Source organism: Furipterus horrens, unplaced genomic scaffold (genome assembly GCF_987537825.1).
Source record: "Furipterus horrens unplaced genomic scaffold, mFurHor1.1.pri manual_scaffold_15, whole genome shotgun sequence".
In the NCBI taxonomy this organism is placed as follows: domain Eukaryota; kingdom Metazoa; phylum Chordata; class Mammalia; order Chiroptera; family Furipteridae; genus Furipterus; species Furipterus horrens.
This window is the reverse complement of record NW_028327185.1, coordinates 6,047,355-6,066,527: the sequence shown is the minus strand read 5'-3', so window position 1 is coordinate 6,066,527 and position 19,173 is coordinate 6,047,355. Positions and strand designations below refer to the sequence as shown.

General features: G+C 43.6%; 1 protein-coding gene across 2 annotated transcripts in view; it reads left to right on the top strand.

Annotated features, from left to right (window-relative positions):
• The window catches only part of ESRRG (estrogen related receptor gamma), a 237,960-nt gene that overhangs the window by 83,473 nt on the left and 135,314 nt on the right, over nt 1–19,173 (top strand). For both annotated transcript variants that reach the window (XM_090263305.1, XM_090263304.1), the window contains one exon: nt 17,197–17,612. In XM_090263305.1, coding sequence (XP_090119431.1) covers nt 17,210–17,612 — 403 coding nt within the window. In that variant the 5' untranslated portion in view covers nt 17,197–17,209. The remainder of the gene's footprint in view (nt 1–17,196; nt 17,613–19,173) is intronic.

Here is a 19,173-nt window from a genome sequence, read left to right as displayed (position 1 = left end):
ATGCATCACAGCACTTGCCGAGGATGCGGCTGTTTAAGAAAATTAAAGTACCGGAAAGCAAAACCTTCAGAAGGTGGGAGTGTTCATGTCGCGGTTCATAGGTGTGACCACTGTTGACATGTTTTGTTGGCTTTTATAAAGTACAGCAATCCCTCACTTATCGCGGGTGTTATGTTCTAGACCCCCCCGCAATAGGTGAAATTCCACGAAGTAGGAACCTTACATTTATTTTAGTATTTATACTTCAGGACCGCAAAATCCCACGATGTAGCGGAAAGTCTGTGATAAGTAATTAAATATAATATTTTTAAAAATCCCGCGATGCAGTGAGGCCGCGATAAGTGAACGGCGACACCAAGAGGGACCGCTGCAATGCTATTAAATCTTTGGGGCCCAGCATTTTGTACTTCAGAGTACAGAAGGTAGGCCTAGAAGGTTCTGGCTCTGTCACAGGCCTGCGTCCTCCTCTATAAGATGGAGGGAAAGCTTGTCTCACAGCGTTGTCTTGAGAACCAGTACGTGGCTGTAACTTTTACTCCCACTAATAGGGAGAAAAATACAATAAATCCCAGATATCTTTTTGGATCATATGAGATCATATCAATATTTTAAAGAACATTACCTTGAGAATTTGCCATCCTAAGCGATAGAATAGAGGCTCCTCTGTGCCATCATCTCCGTGACCTTACTAACTTTTACTAGAGTCATAGTTTGGATATTTAATGTGATATCAGACGGATACAAGCCAGACATAAAAACCCATGTGATCAGGCGATTAATTTACTAACAATGTTAGTAAAAAATAATGATGAAAAAATAATAGTGTCTTCAATTGACATACTGCCTTGCAGTTTATTCTTTATCCATTCAGCTACGTCTCTTAAGTAACACATTTATTAAGTGGCAAATATGAGTTCGGCATAGTCCAAAGTACTAAGAACACAAAGTAAAATAGACTTCAGCCCATGTCTTCAAGGAAAATGCTTTGAAAACCTTTTTATTTTGAGATAGATGTAGACTCACATGCAGTTAGTAGTTGGGAGGAATACAGAGAATTCCCGTACCCTTCCCTCAGTTTCTTGAGTAATTATGGTCCATTATCACAAGCAGGAACGTGGCCTTGATACGATCCACAGACCTTATTCAGGTCTCACCGGTTTTACATGCATTTCTAGATGTGTCGTTCTGTGTGATTTTATTATACATGTAGATCCCTTTGACTCCCAGCACAGTCAAGATAAAAAGTGGTTCTATCACAAGGAGTTAGTTTGTTTTTATATTTTACTTTGTCAAAGGAATTTTAGCTTGGCTGATTCTTATACATTAGTTATGGATCACTAGGGGTGCGGATGCTTCCTTTGATGATGCCTCTGGTATTTCTCTCCTTTCTTTTTCCCTCCCTCTTCCACCACCTCAGTTCACAGCTTCCTCACCATGTTTCTGGGTGTGTCCAAGGGCTTCCTAGTTGGGCTCCAGACACTGAGAGCGCAGAGATGTGGTCTATTTGTTTCATCAGGCTGTATGCCCAAGATACGATAGGGGTGAATGGGTGAGAGATGGGTGCTGCTGGAGCCAAAACTGTGTTTAATGCAAACACACATGAGGTGATATCTCTTTTCTCCTTAGAAATCTTCAGCAGCTTCCCATCACTTACAAAATTGCACCTAATCTGAACGCCATGGAATTTCAGATTGTCCACGATCTGGCCCCAGCCTGCTTTCAGACACCGAGCAGGTTCAGTATTCCCTATATTTCTTCGGGACCAACCCCTCCTTCATTCTCTGCGCCTGCCACGTGTTCCCCCACTTCTGGGTCACCCTCCTTTATCCTAACGTTGCCCTTTCTCCTTCTTGCCCACGGATGGTCTTTTGAATTCAATGCTGCCTTTGCAAATAACTTTTATTTCACGTTCTCACCGCTCAGTATTAAACGTACTCCGCATTTAACAGATTCAGCACCTGAGGTTTGTTGGTAACATGTCAGAGCCCACAGTTAATAAATGACAGTGTTGGTGAACTTAGAGCCTGGGCATCTCATTAAAAATCTTTTAATCATTTACCCCTTCACCCTGCAGGGCTTTTTGTTTTGTTATGTTTTACATCAAATCTCTTAACAGGTTTACTGTGAACTTAGGGACGTATAAACATAACCGTTCTATGCTTGATGCTTTCTTTCACAGATTCTTGAGATTGTCATGAACACTTTAATTTAGGAAGTTTGTGCTCTGACATTTAAAGTCCACTGCTTTAGGTGTATATGTGATTTCATGGTTTGTTTACTCACTCAGCAACTCAGACAAAGGGTTAAATTTAGAAATAGAAAATAATGCATGGTCCTCCTGAAGTGGAGGGGCAGAAACCTAAGTGCATACAGTAAAGCAAGTTGTTAACTATTTCACCCTATATTTATTACCGTGTTATTTACAATGGCCAAGATACGGAAGTACCCCAAGTTGCCCATTAATAGATGAGTGGATAAAACAGCTGTGGTACATATATACAGTGGAATACTACTCAGCCATGAAAAAGAATGAAATCTTACCGTTTGGGACAGCGTGGGTGGACCTAGAGGGTATCCTGCTAAGTAAACTAAGTCAGAGAAAGACAAATACAGTATAATTTCACTCATATGTGGAATCTAATGAATAAAATATATAGATGAGCAACATAATGCAGATTCATGGACACAGAGAACAGACTGATGGTTGCCAGAGGTGAGGAGTATTGGGAGTCCGGGTGAAAAAAATGAAGGGACTGAGGGGTACCAATTGGTAGTTACAGAAGTCATGGGGATGTAAAGTACTGCATAGGGAATAGAGCCAAACAGTATTATAATAATTATTTATGGGGCCAGGTGGGTACCGGAAGTAGCAAGGGGACAGCTTTGTAAAGCATATCATTATCTAAGCAGTACGCTCTGCACCTGAAAGTAATACGAAATAATACTGAACGTACACTGTAATTGAAAAAGAAAACGGAAACCATCAGAAAGCAGGGTGTTAAGTGTCATTGTAGAAATAGGCTCACGGTGTTATGGGAACATGAAGGGGAACTGGGGTGTCAGGAAAGACTTATTGGGGACACGATAACTCAGATGAGGTTTTAACTAGCGAGTACAAGCTGGCCAGGTGATGGGGCCGAGGGGAGGGGCTGTGTTGCAGAGAGACGGGAGAGCGGACAGGTGGGGACTCACGTGTCATAGGCACTGTGCACCTGTGAGGTCCGAGGCTGGGGGCGTGAGTTCTGGGGCTGAAGCGAAGCCCCCAGCCGGGGCAGTGAAGGCGGGCGCCAGGCTCCTTGGCGCAGGGCCCTGGGGTTGAGCCTGTAGAGTGTGTGGAGCCGTCGACAGGGACCGCTTTTGAACTTGGCCGGATTTGTCTTCAGGAATACACAGTTTTGTTTTTCTCTGCAGAGTCCTCTCTGCAGGAGAATGGGAAGCAGCGACATGAGGGTGTCGTCTCTGGTCCACGAGTCCTGAGCGCTGTGCGCTCTGAGATCTGGTTCCTTTCCCGCTAAGGAAAGTCATCTGAAATCCCCACCTAAGAAGCATCTATCTAGTAAATTGGTGATGAAATCATTTTTTAAGTTTGCCTAACTATGCACATTTTCTTGCCTGGAAACTTCTTTGAATTAGCCATTTCTTTTGAAATGTGTAATTTTACCTACTCATGTTTTATATATTGCATCTTTTCCCCCAACACTTGGTACTTTGTTTATACTTATGTCTAAACCGTATTTTTTTTTAAAAGATGGCTCTCCTCTCTTTCTTTTAGCATTCACTTTGTAAACCCCAAATTTCCCCCTTATTCTATCTCCCATAACACCCACATCCTTGTTGCAAACATAAAACCAAACCAAACCAAAAAATTTTAAAACCTACTTTGAATTACTTGCAAAGACATGTCACTACGCGCGTGCTGCATATTTACAAAGGCCATTTTATAATGGGCCATGTTTTGTGCCCAGACAAGGGGGAATGAAGTCAGGTTAGCTTGCTTTACTTCCAAAATATGCACGTGAATGCATGGAACTATTTCGTGTTTCCAGTAACAAGTATTTTACATGTTTTTAGAAACAGCATACAGAAATGGGTTTATCATTCAAATCAGTAGATTATTATCCCTTATAGTCTAACTTTGATTTCATCCTTTGCCTCTTTAGTAAGTTAGAAGAAAGACTTGGCCCAGGAGATGAAAACCCAGAATGGACTAGGTTCTACCTCTCATTATGAGGGGCCTTGAATTAGGCATCTGTCTCCCTTCCCTGACCCGCTGTGTCCTTGTGTGTGAATGAAACTTAGAGCTAGCTGCTGACGAAAAGTAGCCTAGATCCGGGTATCTAAGACCTGGTAGGGCTATAGCAATCAGTGGAAACTTCTGGCCACACAGAGTCATTATGTTGAATGTATTGTTCCAATTTTTCCTTTTAGATCAACTGTATCAAGGTAAAATTCACATATAACAGAATGCATATTGTCAGTGCACAGTTAAATGACTCCTGACAAATGGATTTGTGTAGCACACACCAACACCAGTTCCTTTCTGTCCATTTGTCCCCAGCCCCTGCCCCAGGAAGCCACTGGTCATCCTATCCCCAAAGAATAGTTTTGCCTGTTCTAGAATGTCACACAAACAATCTTAGAGTATGCGCTCCTTGTGTCTGCCTTGTGTCTGCTCGCCAGGGTGTCTTTGATATCCAGCCGTATTATCGAATTTATCAATGTTCATTTTTTTATTGTTCACTAGCATTCCATTGTGTGCGTGCGTGTGTGTGTGTTGTGTGTGTGTGTTGATAATCTGTTTACTTTTTGCCTGGGATATTATGAATGAAACTGTGCTACACATTTGTATATAAATAGTTATTTTTTGTGGACACATTTTTGCTTTTCTTTTTTTTTAAGTAAATATCTGGGAGTGAATTGTTGTGATACGGTGTCTGTTTTAACTTTATAAGAAACATTCAAGCAGTTTTTACCATTTTATACCCACCAGCAATGCATATGAGTCCCAGTTGCTCCACATTCTCACCAACATTTGATGTTTTCAGTCTTGTGAATTTTAGCCATTTTTATGTGTGAGGAAAATTAAATTTTTTTTTAAAATTTACAACTTTAATAGAAACAATACAAATTGCTATTTATAACTTAAGGGTATCAGAATTAGCATATTCATTAATGCATATTGAAAACTTTAACAGTGTTTGCATATTGAAAACTTTAACAGTGTTGCCATTATATTTTATCATCTTTATTATCTTTAATCACTTACATTTGTTTACGACATCCATTGATGTTTTTATAGGTGATCTATATATAAAATGTTCACGTGTTTATATAAGCATATTTCTTATAGTCTCAATTTTTTTTGTTCATAACAAGACTGTGGACAGTTTGTCTTTCATAACCTCCCGTATCTCTTAAAAATCAGGATTTTAACAAATCCTTTCTTTTTATTTTATTTGTTTTGTTTATTTATTTTACTTTTAGAGAGAGGGGAAAGGAGAAAGAGAGGGAGAGAAACATCACTGTGTGGTTGCCTCTCACTTCCGCCCCCAACTGGGGACCTGACATGTAACCCAGGCATGTGCCCTGACTGGGAATCGAATCAGCGACACTTGGCTCGCAGGCCGATGCTCAAACCACTGAGCCACAGCAGCCAGGGCAAAATTCAGGCTTTTATTGTTGCTAATAGTTGGAAATATCTTCATGACTAGTTAACCAGAAGATTTCATCAAATGAGATATTCTTTCCTGAGAGTATTTATCTTTATCTAACAGATTTAGGATGTGTTTAAATTATGTCATAAGATACTACCAATTCAGTGACGGCATTTACATATTAAAATTTTCTCTACCAAAATGTATTTATGGGCACTAATGATGCCTAGCATGAAAGTAACTATTTTGATCACAGCTTCTCCGATTATTTACAAAATGTGAGGACTTGATAGCATGTAACCCAGCCAGTGTTTGACAACCAAAGGATAATTCCTCCAGTGTTCATAGAAGAACGAGGTAGTGAGCCTGCTGACTAAACACGTAGCCAAAACTTCTTCCCCAGCGTCCAGACATCTTTTCCTCCCTTATGTGCTGTATGCCAGGAGCTCCGTAGTCACTGTTGCCTTTTGAGAGCATCAGAAGGCAATAAAATGCATTTCACACTAAATCTTTACTACGCATAGTTTAATCTTTCTCTGATGCAAGAAGCACTTTATAATTTTATAGCTCCAATCAATATCGTATCATATTGGCTCTGAGTAGAAATGATGGGGAACGAAAATGTGTTAATAGAATCTTAGATCGAGGAGGCGAATTTGTGTTTACCCGTGTTCATCCCTTAATTTTAAATTCTGTGTGATTTTTCTCCCTTCTCATTTCTCCTGGACTCACCCCTACCCTGCTCTGAATATATACATCACCCTCTTGAGTTTCCTTAACAAAAATATAATTTCAGGCTTTCTGTATGTGAAAACCATGACAAAGTGATTTTATAGCCACTTCTGAAAGTGACTAAACTTGACAACAATTGGATTTTATGACAACCTCTGCTTTTAAAGTCCGTGGCCTACTTTTATATCAGTGTTTTCTTTCACCCCCAGTATGAACGATTTCATATCTCTGCATTGGCGGAAAACAAATCCCTTTACCAGGGATACATTTTAATAGAGAAGACGATGCATTGTTCAGATCACTAGCGCCTTAACACCTTGACTTTATAATATTCAATTTCTCACCCACCAAGAACCAAAGCTTTTTTTTCTTTTAGCAGTTTGTGTTCCTAGGGGCTGGGGAAGAATTAACATTATGGAACTGAACCAGATTAAGGGGGAACGTGCATGAGATTTGGTAACAGATGGTGCTCTGGGAATTAAAGGGTCTTTGGGAACGGGAGCGACAGCAGCTTGCCTCTGTTCTCTCTGTCTCTCCTGCTCGTGAACTTGATAGACGGGTATAAATCACCGCAGAGCTGTCTTGACAGCCAATTTCGAGAATTTGATCTGGTTAAAGACACGGCTTTCCCGCTCCGCTCACCGAAACCTGCCTCTAGTTTATTTCCACACTGCGCCGTGTCGTGCTTAGAAAAACGGGGTCACCCGCCTCCCCTTCATGGAATTCTCTCTTAATTACAGTTTTAAGTCTTTGGTTTTAATTACTTTTTTTTATTCAGCCTCAATTTTTGTACTGTCTCTGAGGGATTTTTCCTTCTTTTTTTCCTCCACACTTTTGGCTCATGCCTGTGCTTTGGTTGTTTCTAAAGTTGCTCTTCATTGTCCAAAGGTGTTGCCAGGGGCACTGAGAGAACCCTGATTACCCAAACCATCATTTTTAGGAGAAGGACTTTCTTTCATAGGCTCTAGGAAGATGATCAAATCGGAAAAAGAAATGAAAGGTATTGGAAGCAGTTACCAAAAAATAGCAATGATTTCAACAAAATTGCCCAAGAAGGTGAGGGGCCATACTTTTGGGGAGTTAATAAAAACTGTGGGGACATCCGCTCCATCAGCTAAAATAAGTCCCACCCAGCGGAATGATGGAAGCACAGTGTGGCCGGGCCAGTCTGACCGTGTTGACCTCAGGATGCTTTAAGGAGTCAGAGTTCCAACGCCGAGACTCCAAGGGAGAGACTAGAACCCGTTGCCTGGACCCATTCCGCTCGGGCCCCCCGGCCTGAGAACATCCACAGTCACTGACGTCCCCTCCGGACACACTCACGCGGCATTTGGGCTTACGACGTATCAAGGAACAGGAAATAGGAAAGAGGGAAAAACCACTCCAGAAATGAAGAGCAGATTCTCTCTGAGCGAGCCCCTAACAGTTGGTGGAAATGAGGCCTCCTACCGGCACTCAAATCAAATGTAACGACTCCGGGCTCCCCACTGCTTGCTGACAGCATGGTGTCGCAGGCGGGGACAAACATTCACTTAAGCACTGATTGCAGGGAATTGCCCTTGCCGCAACGCCTCCCACCCAACACACGTAATGAGCAAAGGGAGAGCCATTTCTAGGGAAAACCGAGAGGCCTGCGCATTTGTCCGTTTGTAGGCCACTGGGGAGGATTTCTCAGCTCCACGTGTTTGTCGCACGTCCGCTGTTAGGTAGCAAGTTGTTTCTGTAATTATTCCTTGTCATGCAGCGCACGCAGAGACACACACGGAGACACACATACACAGACACGCGTGCAAACCTCCCCAGACACATATATACAGAGACAACATATACAGAGACTCAGGCACACATACACGGGCTCATGTACACACAGGTGCACACATACCCAGAGACACACAGACACACACTGTCATGGCCCTGAACGTCTGCTGCGTGCAGTAGCCCCCACAGAAATGGAAATCTGAGGAGTGGGTTTTAATGCAACAGCCCCCGCTACTGGTCTAATCTAAATCGCAGGCCAGCGGGGTCTTCATTTGAATAAAATACAGGTTTTAAAAGTGGCAGAAGTGCTTTCAGAAAGCGGCTTGGTGAATCCTCTCACTGTACAAACGAGGACCCTGAGGATCAGCCTCGGGTCCCGCAGCCCCGGCCCAGAGCCAGCCCGTACCCCCGCCGCCCTGTCCAAGGCAAGCTGTGGGGACTCGGCCGCAGTACTTCTTTCTTCTTTAATCAGCTTTTCAGAATTGCAATGGAGATTTCAAAATTGTTCGCTGCACGTTTTTGGAGGGACCTTTGAAGGAGAAACGACAAGCAACTCTTTCTGATCGGAGCTCCAGGCCTGTCCATTGGCTTTGCTGGGTGCTGTCTCACTGCTGAAGAATCCTTCCGAAACCTGGTCAGCCACAGAGCAAATCCGCGGCCATTTCCGGGGCTGGAATGAACTGTGTGCGTGTGTCACGTTGTGTTCCCTGGCCTGCACGTAGCAGCTCGTGGGTTTAAGCTTCACCTGGACGTCCAGCAGCGAGCTCGTTGAAATGTTTAAAAAGAGAGAGATCAGCGGAAGACGTCTCAGGGTTCATAATTAGCCGATTTCCCCTCCTCTACGCCTCCCCCACTCCTGCTTTAGCTGAATAACACCCGATACCAAGAGACTATCATCGTAACCTCTGCTGATCCTCCCAGACCAGCTGCATTTGCATCCAGATGTTAACTAGTGCAGACTAAGCTGTTAAGTCAAAAGTATAAATAAAGTTCAACCACTGTCCAGCAGGGGAAAATGTGGTTTTTTATCTCTGGCGGTGCCGGTACTGTGAATCTCTCCCTGCTATAGAAATGTCCCCGTGTGCTCGAAGCAATCTTGATTTCAGCAGCGATTCCTTCTCAGAGTTGAGATTCTCTCACCACTGTGCATCGCCCATTTTTAGGGTACGTTTTTGAGCGCCACTCCGAGTGAACTGGCCAATCTGACTGAGGCAGCAGGCTTCTTGGTCATTGTGATTGCTTTTGCAAAACATTTTCTTCCTAAGTAAAGGGTGACATTAATACTGTGGCCTCCATAGCGTCACATCAACCCCGGAGAGCATTCTCCTCCCTGCCTTGGCGTAGCAGACAGAACAGGAAGAGGGGATCCAGGCAGCCCGAGCCGTCATTGACCTGCATCTTATTCGTGAACTCCATCACCGGAGAGTGTGTGACGCATCTGCGTTCCGTTGTAATTTGTGAAGATCAGTGCGTAGACTCTCTATGACTTGGACGTCTGTAGATGTCTCCTCCGGCGCGATGATGTCAGAAGGTCTTCATTTAGCTGTCAGTCCTCTCCTGTCGTGCGGGCTTTTTCCCTCTGGTGTGCTCTTTTGACTGCTTGAACACGGAAGTGTCTGAACACAAGCAAACTTTATTGATCCATATTTCTGCTTGAAAGACCAGAGATTTGTAGAAGTCGGAGACTATTTCTTTTCTCCGGAAAGCTTACCGCAGAGGAGGTCTATTCATGGCATAGTAAATCTCTAAGACCGAATAAATGTTGCCCTCGGCATATAGTGCAAGCTTCCTTTTGATGATTTATTTCATGTAGTTTTTTTTACCCTACACTAACCTTCCTTTCCAGCAGTGACCCCCACCTCGTCCCCAGGGCCGTGTGACCCTGCCCTGGGGACAGTGACCTTGTGAGCATTTGGGCACTTAACGCCCCAAATCAGTTGACGTGGGGTGCACTATTCCAAAGCCCTTCTGGTCTTAGGCTTCTGGTCCCAGGAGAGGAGCTGTGTAAGGAAAGGGATATCCTTAGGGCCCAGAGATAAAATGCTTGCTTCACATCCGTGGAGCATCTGAGTTTCTGACTAGGCATTTCTTGACATTCTTTGTTACCATCCCCCGGTGTCATGGAGTTGGGCAGTCATGAGGATATAGTTAATTAAGTTGCATTAGGGCAAATATACACACTTGTTAAAACACTTAATTTGCCTCAATAATATTGATTACATGGCAGAAGTTTGCTTAAACGAAGTGGTATTTCCCCCCTACTGTTACAGTCCTTGAATGCAATCTGTATAATGGCTAATAGCCATCATCAGTTAAATATCATGTTAGTTATAAAGTAATGTCATAAGGATTGATTTGAACTTGGCAGTGGAGGAGAGCTCTCCCTTCAAAGCCAATGTCAATGATTAGCAGGAGTTTTAAGCAGAATCATGGTGCATATAATCTGTGTATATTTTATAGACTTATAGCTACTCTATATTACATGAGTGCCCATTATAGTAAAGAAAAGCTCAGACAGTTAATTATGCAAAACATCATGTATGCAATTACCCAGCATTATTATACATTTAATACTTGCATTGATCTGGCAGCAGCTCACTTACTGTATTCAGAGCTATAAACAAGAGATGCGCACCCCCAGATTGAAATGGGTCCAAGAAAACAAGCTGAGGATAAATTACACTATGAGGCACCTGTGCCTCAGGTCGAACCCAGTGTCAACCATCATAACGTACAGCAACACATCATGGTGTCCCAGGGCCATGCTTTCTCCCCATTAATGAAGGTTTATCAGTCCGGAAGCATCAGAAATTGCCTGGCCATGCAAATCTAAGCAACCACGGTTCTCTAGATCTAACACAGTCTGGATCACTTAACAAGGCCATCAGCACTTCACTAAAATGTCTTGAAGGCACTTTCTAAGACGTACACGCTTACCACACCCCCAGTCTTGTTAGGTCGTGTGCTTTTATCAGTGAATGTCTCTTGCTGTCTTTCTGGGCTTCCGTCGCTGAAAATAAATATTCTCCATTTCCCTCTTTTGCTTTAGAAATAACGGTAAGGGCGGAGTCATATGCTTCTATAGTTTTCTCCGTCAGATTGAACGGCCAACCATCCCGGTTTGCCTGAAACTGATTGGTTCCTGGGACACAGGATTTCAGCGACTAAACCAGGACAGTCGACCAAACTAAGGTTACAACAAAATCGATGAAGAGAAAAAAGCTTTGCACTCTAGAGCCCTGAAAGTAGGTAGATAGGGCCTAGGAGAGATGCTTCCTGACCGTGGTTTAGTTGTTAGGTATGAAGTTACGCAGGCTGGGGCAACCGTAGGTTTGCAGTTGTTCATGTGGAAAATAATACAGTAACTAATAAATAATAATACAAGAATCAACTCTGGGTTGTACAACTGGAAACCTACTTTGGCCCCACCCTGTATTCACGGGCACTTGCCTTTCAATGACTGGCCAGAAAAGACCAGTCTGTTCTTGATTTGTCCTAAAGTTCCTCTTTTTTTGGTGTAAAGCCCAGCCTTTCACTGAACTAGAAGAGCGTTTAGCTTAGATGGATGCTCTGATTTGTTATTTCAGAGAGTTGGTCCCTGTTCCCATGTCATGTAGCTGCCTCTGCCTCTCGTCAGCAGCGTAAGCACCAGCTTGGCGGGGAGCTGTTTGCTCCCTCTTCTTGACGGAGTCAGTTGGAAAGAGACTTTTCGACTAAGTGCTCAGGTTATTTGTTCAGAGAATCCAGGAGCAGCATGACTAGGTCATGGCAATCCCACTCTGCAGAAATGTTTCAATAGATTGGCCTCACCGCTTCTTGGAAGAAGCCTAAGATTATACCCAAGCGTGCGTGCATAGGTGTGCTCCCAAGTTTTAATCTTTCTGAGCTTGTGGGTCCGGATTTACAATTCTTTCTTTACCATTAATGGTCTCCATCCATTGGGTTAACCAGGCAGACCTTAAGATATTTCTTATTAAAAGAAAAAATCCTTTCTCTCCGTTCCCCAGCTAAGCCAGTGTACCTTAATGCAATGATGATACGTTAGAGCCGGCAGTTGTCAAAGCAGCGTATTACAGTGATGCTGTAATGACACCCTGTCTCCGTAAAGTAGTCATGTTTTCCCAAATCACACGTTGCACAGTTGATTTCTGACATGACACTTCATTCGCTTGCTTTCCCTTTCTTGGGCATCACCACCCTCTGACAGTAGCGACTGGTGCCCATTTTGTTAGTAAGCGATTCACAGTCTGCCACTTTGGAGTGCAATTATCTGAAGCCGGGAGAAAAACGCTCTTGGAAAGGAGCTGTTTGAAGTTGCAACTCTGGGGCTGCAGAGGCACTGCCGGGGCCCTGGGCTCTGAGGCCTGGCCTGCCGGGAGCTGCAGCTTTGTCTTGGAGGTGTATTTCCGAAAGCATTAACAGAAAACAAAATAACCTAATAAAAGCTTGTTAATTTTTTTTTTTTTTTTTTAACACAATGACTTAAATATTTTGTCTGGTGATTTCAGAAGGTAGAAGACTAACAAATGCTCAGACTCATTCCTACTCTGAATAGGTTAGCCATTAGGTGTGGAGCCTGATTGCCTTCCTTTTTAGTCCTGAAATTCTATAATTGGGTGATGAGGCTAAGGAATCTCCTCTCCTCTCCTCCCCTCCCCTCCCCTCTCTTCCCCTTCCCTCCCCTCCCCTCCCCTCTTTTTTCTTCCTTATCTTGTATTTGTAACCTTGGCTATAAATTGATAATGTATTTGGAATTTATAACAATGAGTATCTTTTTCATCTCTTAAGAAAGAAAATAAAATAGTGTCTTGTTTAGCTGTCCATTGAGCCTGTTAAGGTGTCTGTCACTGATTTAAGTATAATAAACGTTTCAAAGATTCTTGCCTCGTGTTATTATCAGGGAAGGCAAAGAACAGCTGTGCACACGTGCTTCTTATGAGGATTCTATGCACCTTTTTTTTTAAGTAGGGAACTGAAGTAGCAAATACATTGGAGTTTTGCATGAAATTCCAAAGATGAAATACAGCTGTTTGTTAAGAACTTTACTTTGATGAATGGGATAATAATATATGAGACTATGGAATATTATTGTTATCCCAGCATTTACCAATGACAGTATTGGTGATGCTTAAGCCCCTCCTGGGCAGTGTGGACCACACCAGACATACATGCATGAGTGGACATTCACAGCCACTTACTCAAGATCACACATTTACCTGCATCTGGCTGGAATCCCTGAAAACAAGTAAGCTTGCTTCATAATTATGATATAAATTAAATATAACTTAGAGATTATCTTGAACTCTTATTCTTTCTTTCTGTATGTGGAAACATATACACACAATTAATTAACTTCCAAAAATTACATTTTTATGTAGTTTGGCAACCAAGAAGTTTTATTTGGCTGATCCTTCATATCTTAACACCAAATATAAAACTTACCCTTGCGATCCTTAGGCAAGGCAAGGCAAGGCAACACGTTCCTATGATGAAGCATGAAAATCAGAATTACTTAAGACATATCTCAAACTGCTCCAAGTGTTTCGAAAGCACTGAAATTTCTCTGGTCTTGGGAAGGCTGCTAAACCTCCCAAATATAGTTTCTTATACAGAAATGACATATTTTTGACATAGTTATTTTTCCCTCAGTTTGTTTTCGGGGTGGTGGGTCAGGGAAGGGTTTTGGAAAATCACAATCTTGGTCCCTTGTGCTTCTCATCATTTCTCATAACATAAAATAAAATAAAAGCAACCACACTAAGGCTTTAAGATAAATATTCCCCACAGTTTTCAGTATGTTATTTCTATTCATAATTCTTAACTAAATTCTGATTTTTATTAATCCAATGTGACCGGAGATTTCTGCATTAACAGCACAATGTGGAACTGGGCTTATTCTCTCTGGCTACAGATAAAGCCATCATCTTGAAAATGGCTCTTTCTGACAAAAAGGTGTTCTTTTGAAATAAAGTCTTACTCACTACATTCCTCTTAGAGTTAATGTGAATTTTAGTGCCTCTAATTTTAGATTGAAGTGAAGTCTAGAATAAAACCCACCAGCTGACAATTGAATTTATAGATAGTTGTGAATATTTCAGGCTTGAATAATAGAGCTATAGAATTTCAGAGACAGAGAGGAGAGAATTAAGACCCGCTGTAGTTTTAGGGTATAATGGAATGGTGTCTAGGAGGTGTTCAGGATAATGAGCTAAATAGTCATTAGGAGACCACTGTGTTCTTCCAGAGATTCTGCTCAGGCATCGCTCCCATACTGGAGAGGGGACTCAGCAGGAACGACCCTCAGCCAGTGCAGTGACCCCTGGGTCCCCTTTCTGCTCATGGCTGAGCTGTGGATGGAATAGGTCCCCACTGGTGACACCGTGCCCCTCCTTGTTTGGCCATTTTACAGAAATCAATGAACACCTTTAAAATCTCTCTGGTAGTGTTAAGACATGTCTACACTGGCCTTTGGGGTCAGACCTGAGTTTGAATCCCAGCTCTTATGCTTTCTAGCTGTATGATTTTCAGGAAATTTCTGAGGCTCTGAAAGGTAATACGTACCGTTGTTCAGAGACTTCCCCGACACCCTGAATTTCCTCGGCGTCCCTGAGTCTATCCAGGTGATTGCCAAGCTGTGGACAGAGCTTCTGGAGGAGACAGCTGGCTGGAGACTCCCCAATTTTTTCAGGCACCGTAACAACGTGCATTTGACACATAAACATCTAGTGATGTAACAAGTAACTGCGCTCTTTATGGAAGGGTCATGTGTGGCCTTGTTCCTTAATCAAGCGTTCTGCAAATTTTAGAAGTCTATGAGTGAAAGTCTGGGAGAGAGAAAATTGGGGAAAAAGGGACCACAGATGATAAAAGAAAAGAGAAAGAAAAAAGAGGGCCTGAAGGAAACATGGTATGTTTTGCGATGAAGAAGCGCATAGCAACTCTTTTCGGGCGGGAGCGGGTAATTCAGAAGCGGTGCCGGCAGGCCGAGGCGAAAGAGTTAATTGTCATAGCTGCGAGAAATGCAGTGCCACAGAGAGGAAGCGGGGACAGCCATGTTTTAGTACCCTAATAACTTCCAGTTCTAGGCTAAGATCATAATGTATGTGCGAGCGGCCCCGTAATTATAAGGTAATAAGTGAAGAGTGTGGGGTAAGTGCTCTAAATTAAAAGGGATTTGCAGGCTGGTGTAAGTCAGCGCCGACCCGCTTTCTTTTAAACGCTGACTTGAGGGAAGTGCTCAGCTCCCAGAGCAAGCAGGGAGACAGGGAGAGCCATCTATTAATTACAGCGCTCATTAGCGGTGACGGGGACAAGCCCCCGACGGGAGGACAGGGCACCCTCTTTCAGGCTGGCCACGGGGCGATGTTTCCTTCTGCTGGTTCCTGCGGAAAGGAAAACACGGGTGGGCAACTGGCCACATCTTCTGGGCTCTTTCTCCTTCCTGGTTGCTTTTCTCACGTCGTCCTGAGGCTGCTGAACTTCAGGAAGCGGAACGCGATGTCCGATGGGCAGGGTAGGGGTCGGGAGGCATATTCCTGCTCTAGAGGTGGTTTTCGTGGAACACTTCACATTCCTGATGGGAAGTTCCTTCCTTTTTTCCTTCATTTTAAAGTAACAGGACAGTGACGGAAGGGACTTGTGGAGGAGAGCGTGAGGTCTGTGTGGTGATTAACATATCACTAGATTTATAGTGAAAGAGATCACTGTGTCCACCTGGCTATATTGTGAGGACTCCCCCAAATTCTGGTGAGTGACCGATATCCTGGGTGGTTCCCAGAAATCATCTTTCCATTCCAAAGCAGTGATCCAAGTCCCTTTCTCCACTGTCACCTCTTTTTTTCTGTGGGTGATCAGAAGGGTCTTAGAGACTTTGCTGACAGGGATTTTGCCCTGTGGCTAAGCGGAAGTAAAATAGGTCCAATCATATCTTTTCATCTAATTGCCTTTTCAGAAACAGAATCCCTTATGGGCCCAATAAAGAAAGATGGGCAGTAAGTTTCTTCTAGATAAGCGAGTTTGTCGCAATAGCTGTTCATACTTGTTTTCAGAAGGTATCATGTTCAAAGACCACAAGACAGGGAGAAAGGGGGACCATTACAAATCTCATGGTTTTCTAGTATAAAATGTGACACCTTCTTACTTTGCTAAATATAAAATATCAAATCTGTGGATGCACAGGTATACTGGAGCCTCAGGTGGCTTTTACTGTTTCATCTTCCCTACAGTGGCAAATGACACACACACACACACACACACACACACACACACACACAGAATTATTCAATGTTGGTGATCATTTCATGAGTTGTATGGGCTCTAGGAAGTAATCCTTAGACATCACCTAGAATTTCATACTTGATCTCTCTCTATATTGCTTAATGCCTATGAAATAGCACCATTTAAATAAAGAAGCCACGTGATGGAGGGTATATGCCCTTCGTGTCTTAGATCACTCAAGGACATGGTGATGCTTAAGGAACTATGCTGACCAACGGTAATCCCAGAGCCAGAGACTCATCTGTTCAGTCTTGAAAATAAAAATTTGATTCTTCTCATGATCAAGGGATTGCAGAATCCGAAAGGGGAAAGGAAAAGCAGAGTGAAAATAAATACTATTTTAGACTTGATGGGGACTTTGCAAGTCCCTCCTGCTCTGTGGGACCGTTTATAATCTAGAGAGTTGATTTGAATGTTGATAGTGGTTCTCCAAGAGGAAGGTAAAATAACGGGAGCTGGACCCATTAGAGCTTTTATTCATGGCTGTCTGGGCACTTCTCTGTAACCCGGTCACGCCCGCATGCTGATCCCCTTCTTGTACAACAAGAGGTATTGACGAGCGTGTGAGTGATGCGAAGCCCCTGGGCCTGAGGCAGCGCTCTCAAAGAGCATCGTCTTTAATATAGGAATTCTTCTGTTTTTTGCCTCCCTTCCTTCTTCCCTTTCACTGCCTCTACTTTGTTTTACCTTCCCTCTGTTTCTGCCTCTTGTGGCCGCTGTGTTTGACTCTCTCTCCTTCTCTTCCTCCCTCTGTTTGTCTCTCCCTCAATCGCAGGCTTCTCTGCAGAATGTCCAACAAAGATCGACACATTGATTCCAGCTGTTCGTCCTTCATCAAGACGGAACCCTCCAGCCCGGCCTCCCTGACGGACAGCGTCAACCACCACAGCCCCGGGGGCTCTTCGGACGCGAGTGGGAGCTACAGTTCAACCATGAATGGCCACCAGAACGGACTGGACTCGCCACCGCTCTACCCTTCCGCCCCGATCCTCGGAGGGAGTGGGCCCGTCAGGAAACTGTATGATGACTGCTCCAGCACGATTGTGGAAGACCCCCAGACCAAGTGCGAGTACATGCTCAACTCCATGCCCAAGAGACTGTGTTTGGTGTGCGGCGACATCGCTTCTGGGTACCACTATGGGGTCGCGTCCTGTGAAGCCTGCAAGGCGTTCTTCAAGAGGACGATTCAAGGTTAGTTTGGGACCTGGGAACCCCCTAACCTCGTGCCAACTCACCTGAGGGTTGGGTGGGGGGTTGGTTGGTTTCCCTAGTTCTTAACCTTGTTGGTCAAGTTTCACTGTCTTAATTCTATCTTGAGCTCACAATAGAAAGAGATTAAAATTGATAGAGGGGGCCTTACAGGATAAACTGTTCCAGGGATGCCCCCGGTCGATTCTTCTTTCTCTGTGACGCTCGAAGGATGGAAACAAAGGACCGTGGCTGTGATCAGAGCGATGTCGGGCTATAAAGCGACCGAACAGATGCACACGGGCTTTGTAGCGCTTTGGGCTCTCCTGTTATTCTTGCAGATGCGTGGAAATAATAAATGCTTTAGATCAGTGGTTTCCCAGCTGCAGGCTGCACCAGACCACCTGGAGACAGTGTTAGAACACGAGGCTCTGGGACCCACCCCCGGAGTGTCTGATTTCTCAGACCTGGGGTAGGGGCCCAAGCATGTATGTTTTTAAACAAAATTTCAGGTGATTTTGACACTGCTGGTCCAGGGACTAGACTTCGAGAACTGCTGCTCTCGACAATTTTAATTATCTACTGCTTTCCTGCCTTCTCTATGATTGGCTATACTTTCTCCACCCTTTTCATGAATTTGTATTTAAAAACTGTTCCAAATTATACCAAATTAAAGTACACATATATTAGACATACCCAAGCCTTTCTAGGTCTCCAGATTATAATTAACAATATTATTTCCCATATAAAATATAGAAAAAACATGACAACTTTGTATGTGCCTCTTTAAATTAGTAATCCACAAATACAGAACACAGTCAGTTCATTTCAAAAGTTAAAGACCTGTATTCTTTCAAGAAAATCGTATTTCCCTTTTTTTTAGATCCTTTGTGATAACCTTTTGGAGAAAACAGGGGAAAGGAAGAATTATTTATTGAGAATCCTCAGCACATCAGTGATTCTGCTCTGTTCAGTGGTTTACAAAATGCATCTTCGTAAATAGTTACAGATACAAGGGTGCCTTCCCGCCACATCTCCGTAGCTCTCAATCTTGCCAGCTCACTGGAAATACCTGGCGACTAAGAAATCACCGATCCCAGGGCTCACACCCTGCCCCCCACCCCCCGATTCTGAATTAATTGGCCTTGGGTGCGCCCAGAACAGGGTGGGTTTTGAAATCTTCTGAGCTAATGTTCAAGGCAAAGCCAAGGTTGGCACTACTGCCCTATGCCGGGCTGTGTTCTGTAACTGCTTCTCAGCATGCAGTCCCTAGATCACCTGGGCATGTGGGGATTTGTTGGAAATATGAACCCAGATCACCTCCATGAGACATTTCGGGGGTGAGCCCAGCGGTTTGCGCTTGCCAAGCCCCCCAGGAAGACTCTCACCCAAGTGGGGGAACGCCCTCTCTATTACCACGTTGCTGCTGGTTTGGCACCGACCATTGTCACCTCATGGTCTCTCGTGGGGCCCAGCAGAAATCAGTTTAATGACTTCGTGATGTTCCAGGTTTTAAAGTGCAAACGAGATTGTTTGTGAAACTCGGATCCTTCTCAATATTTGA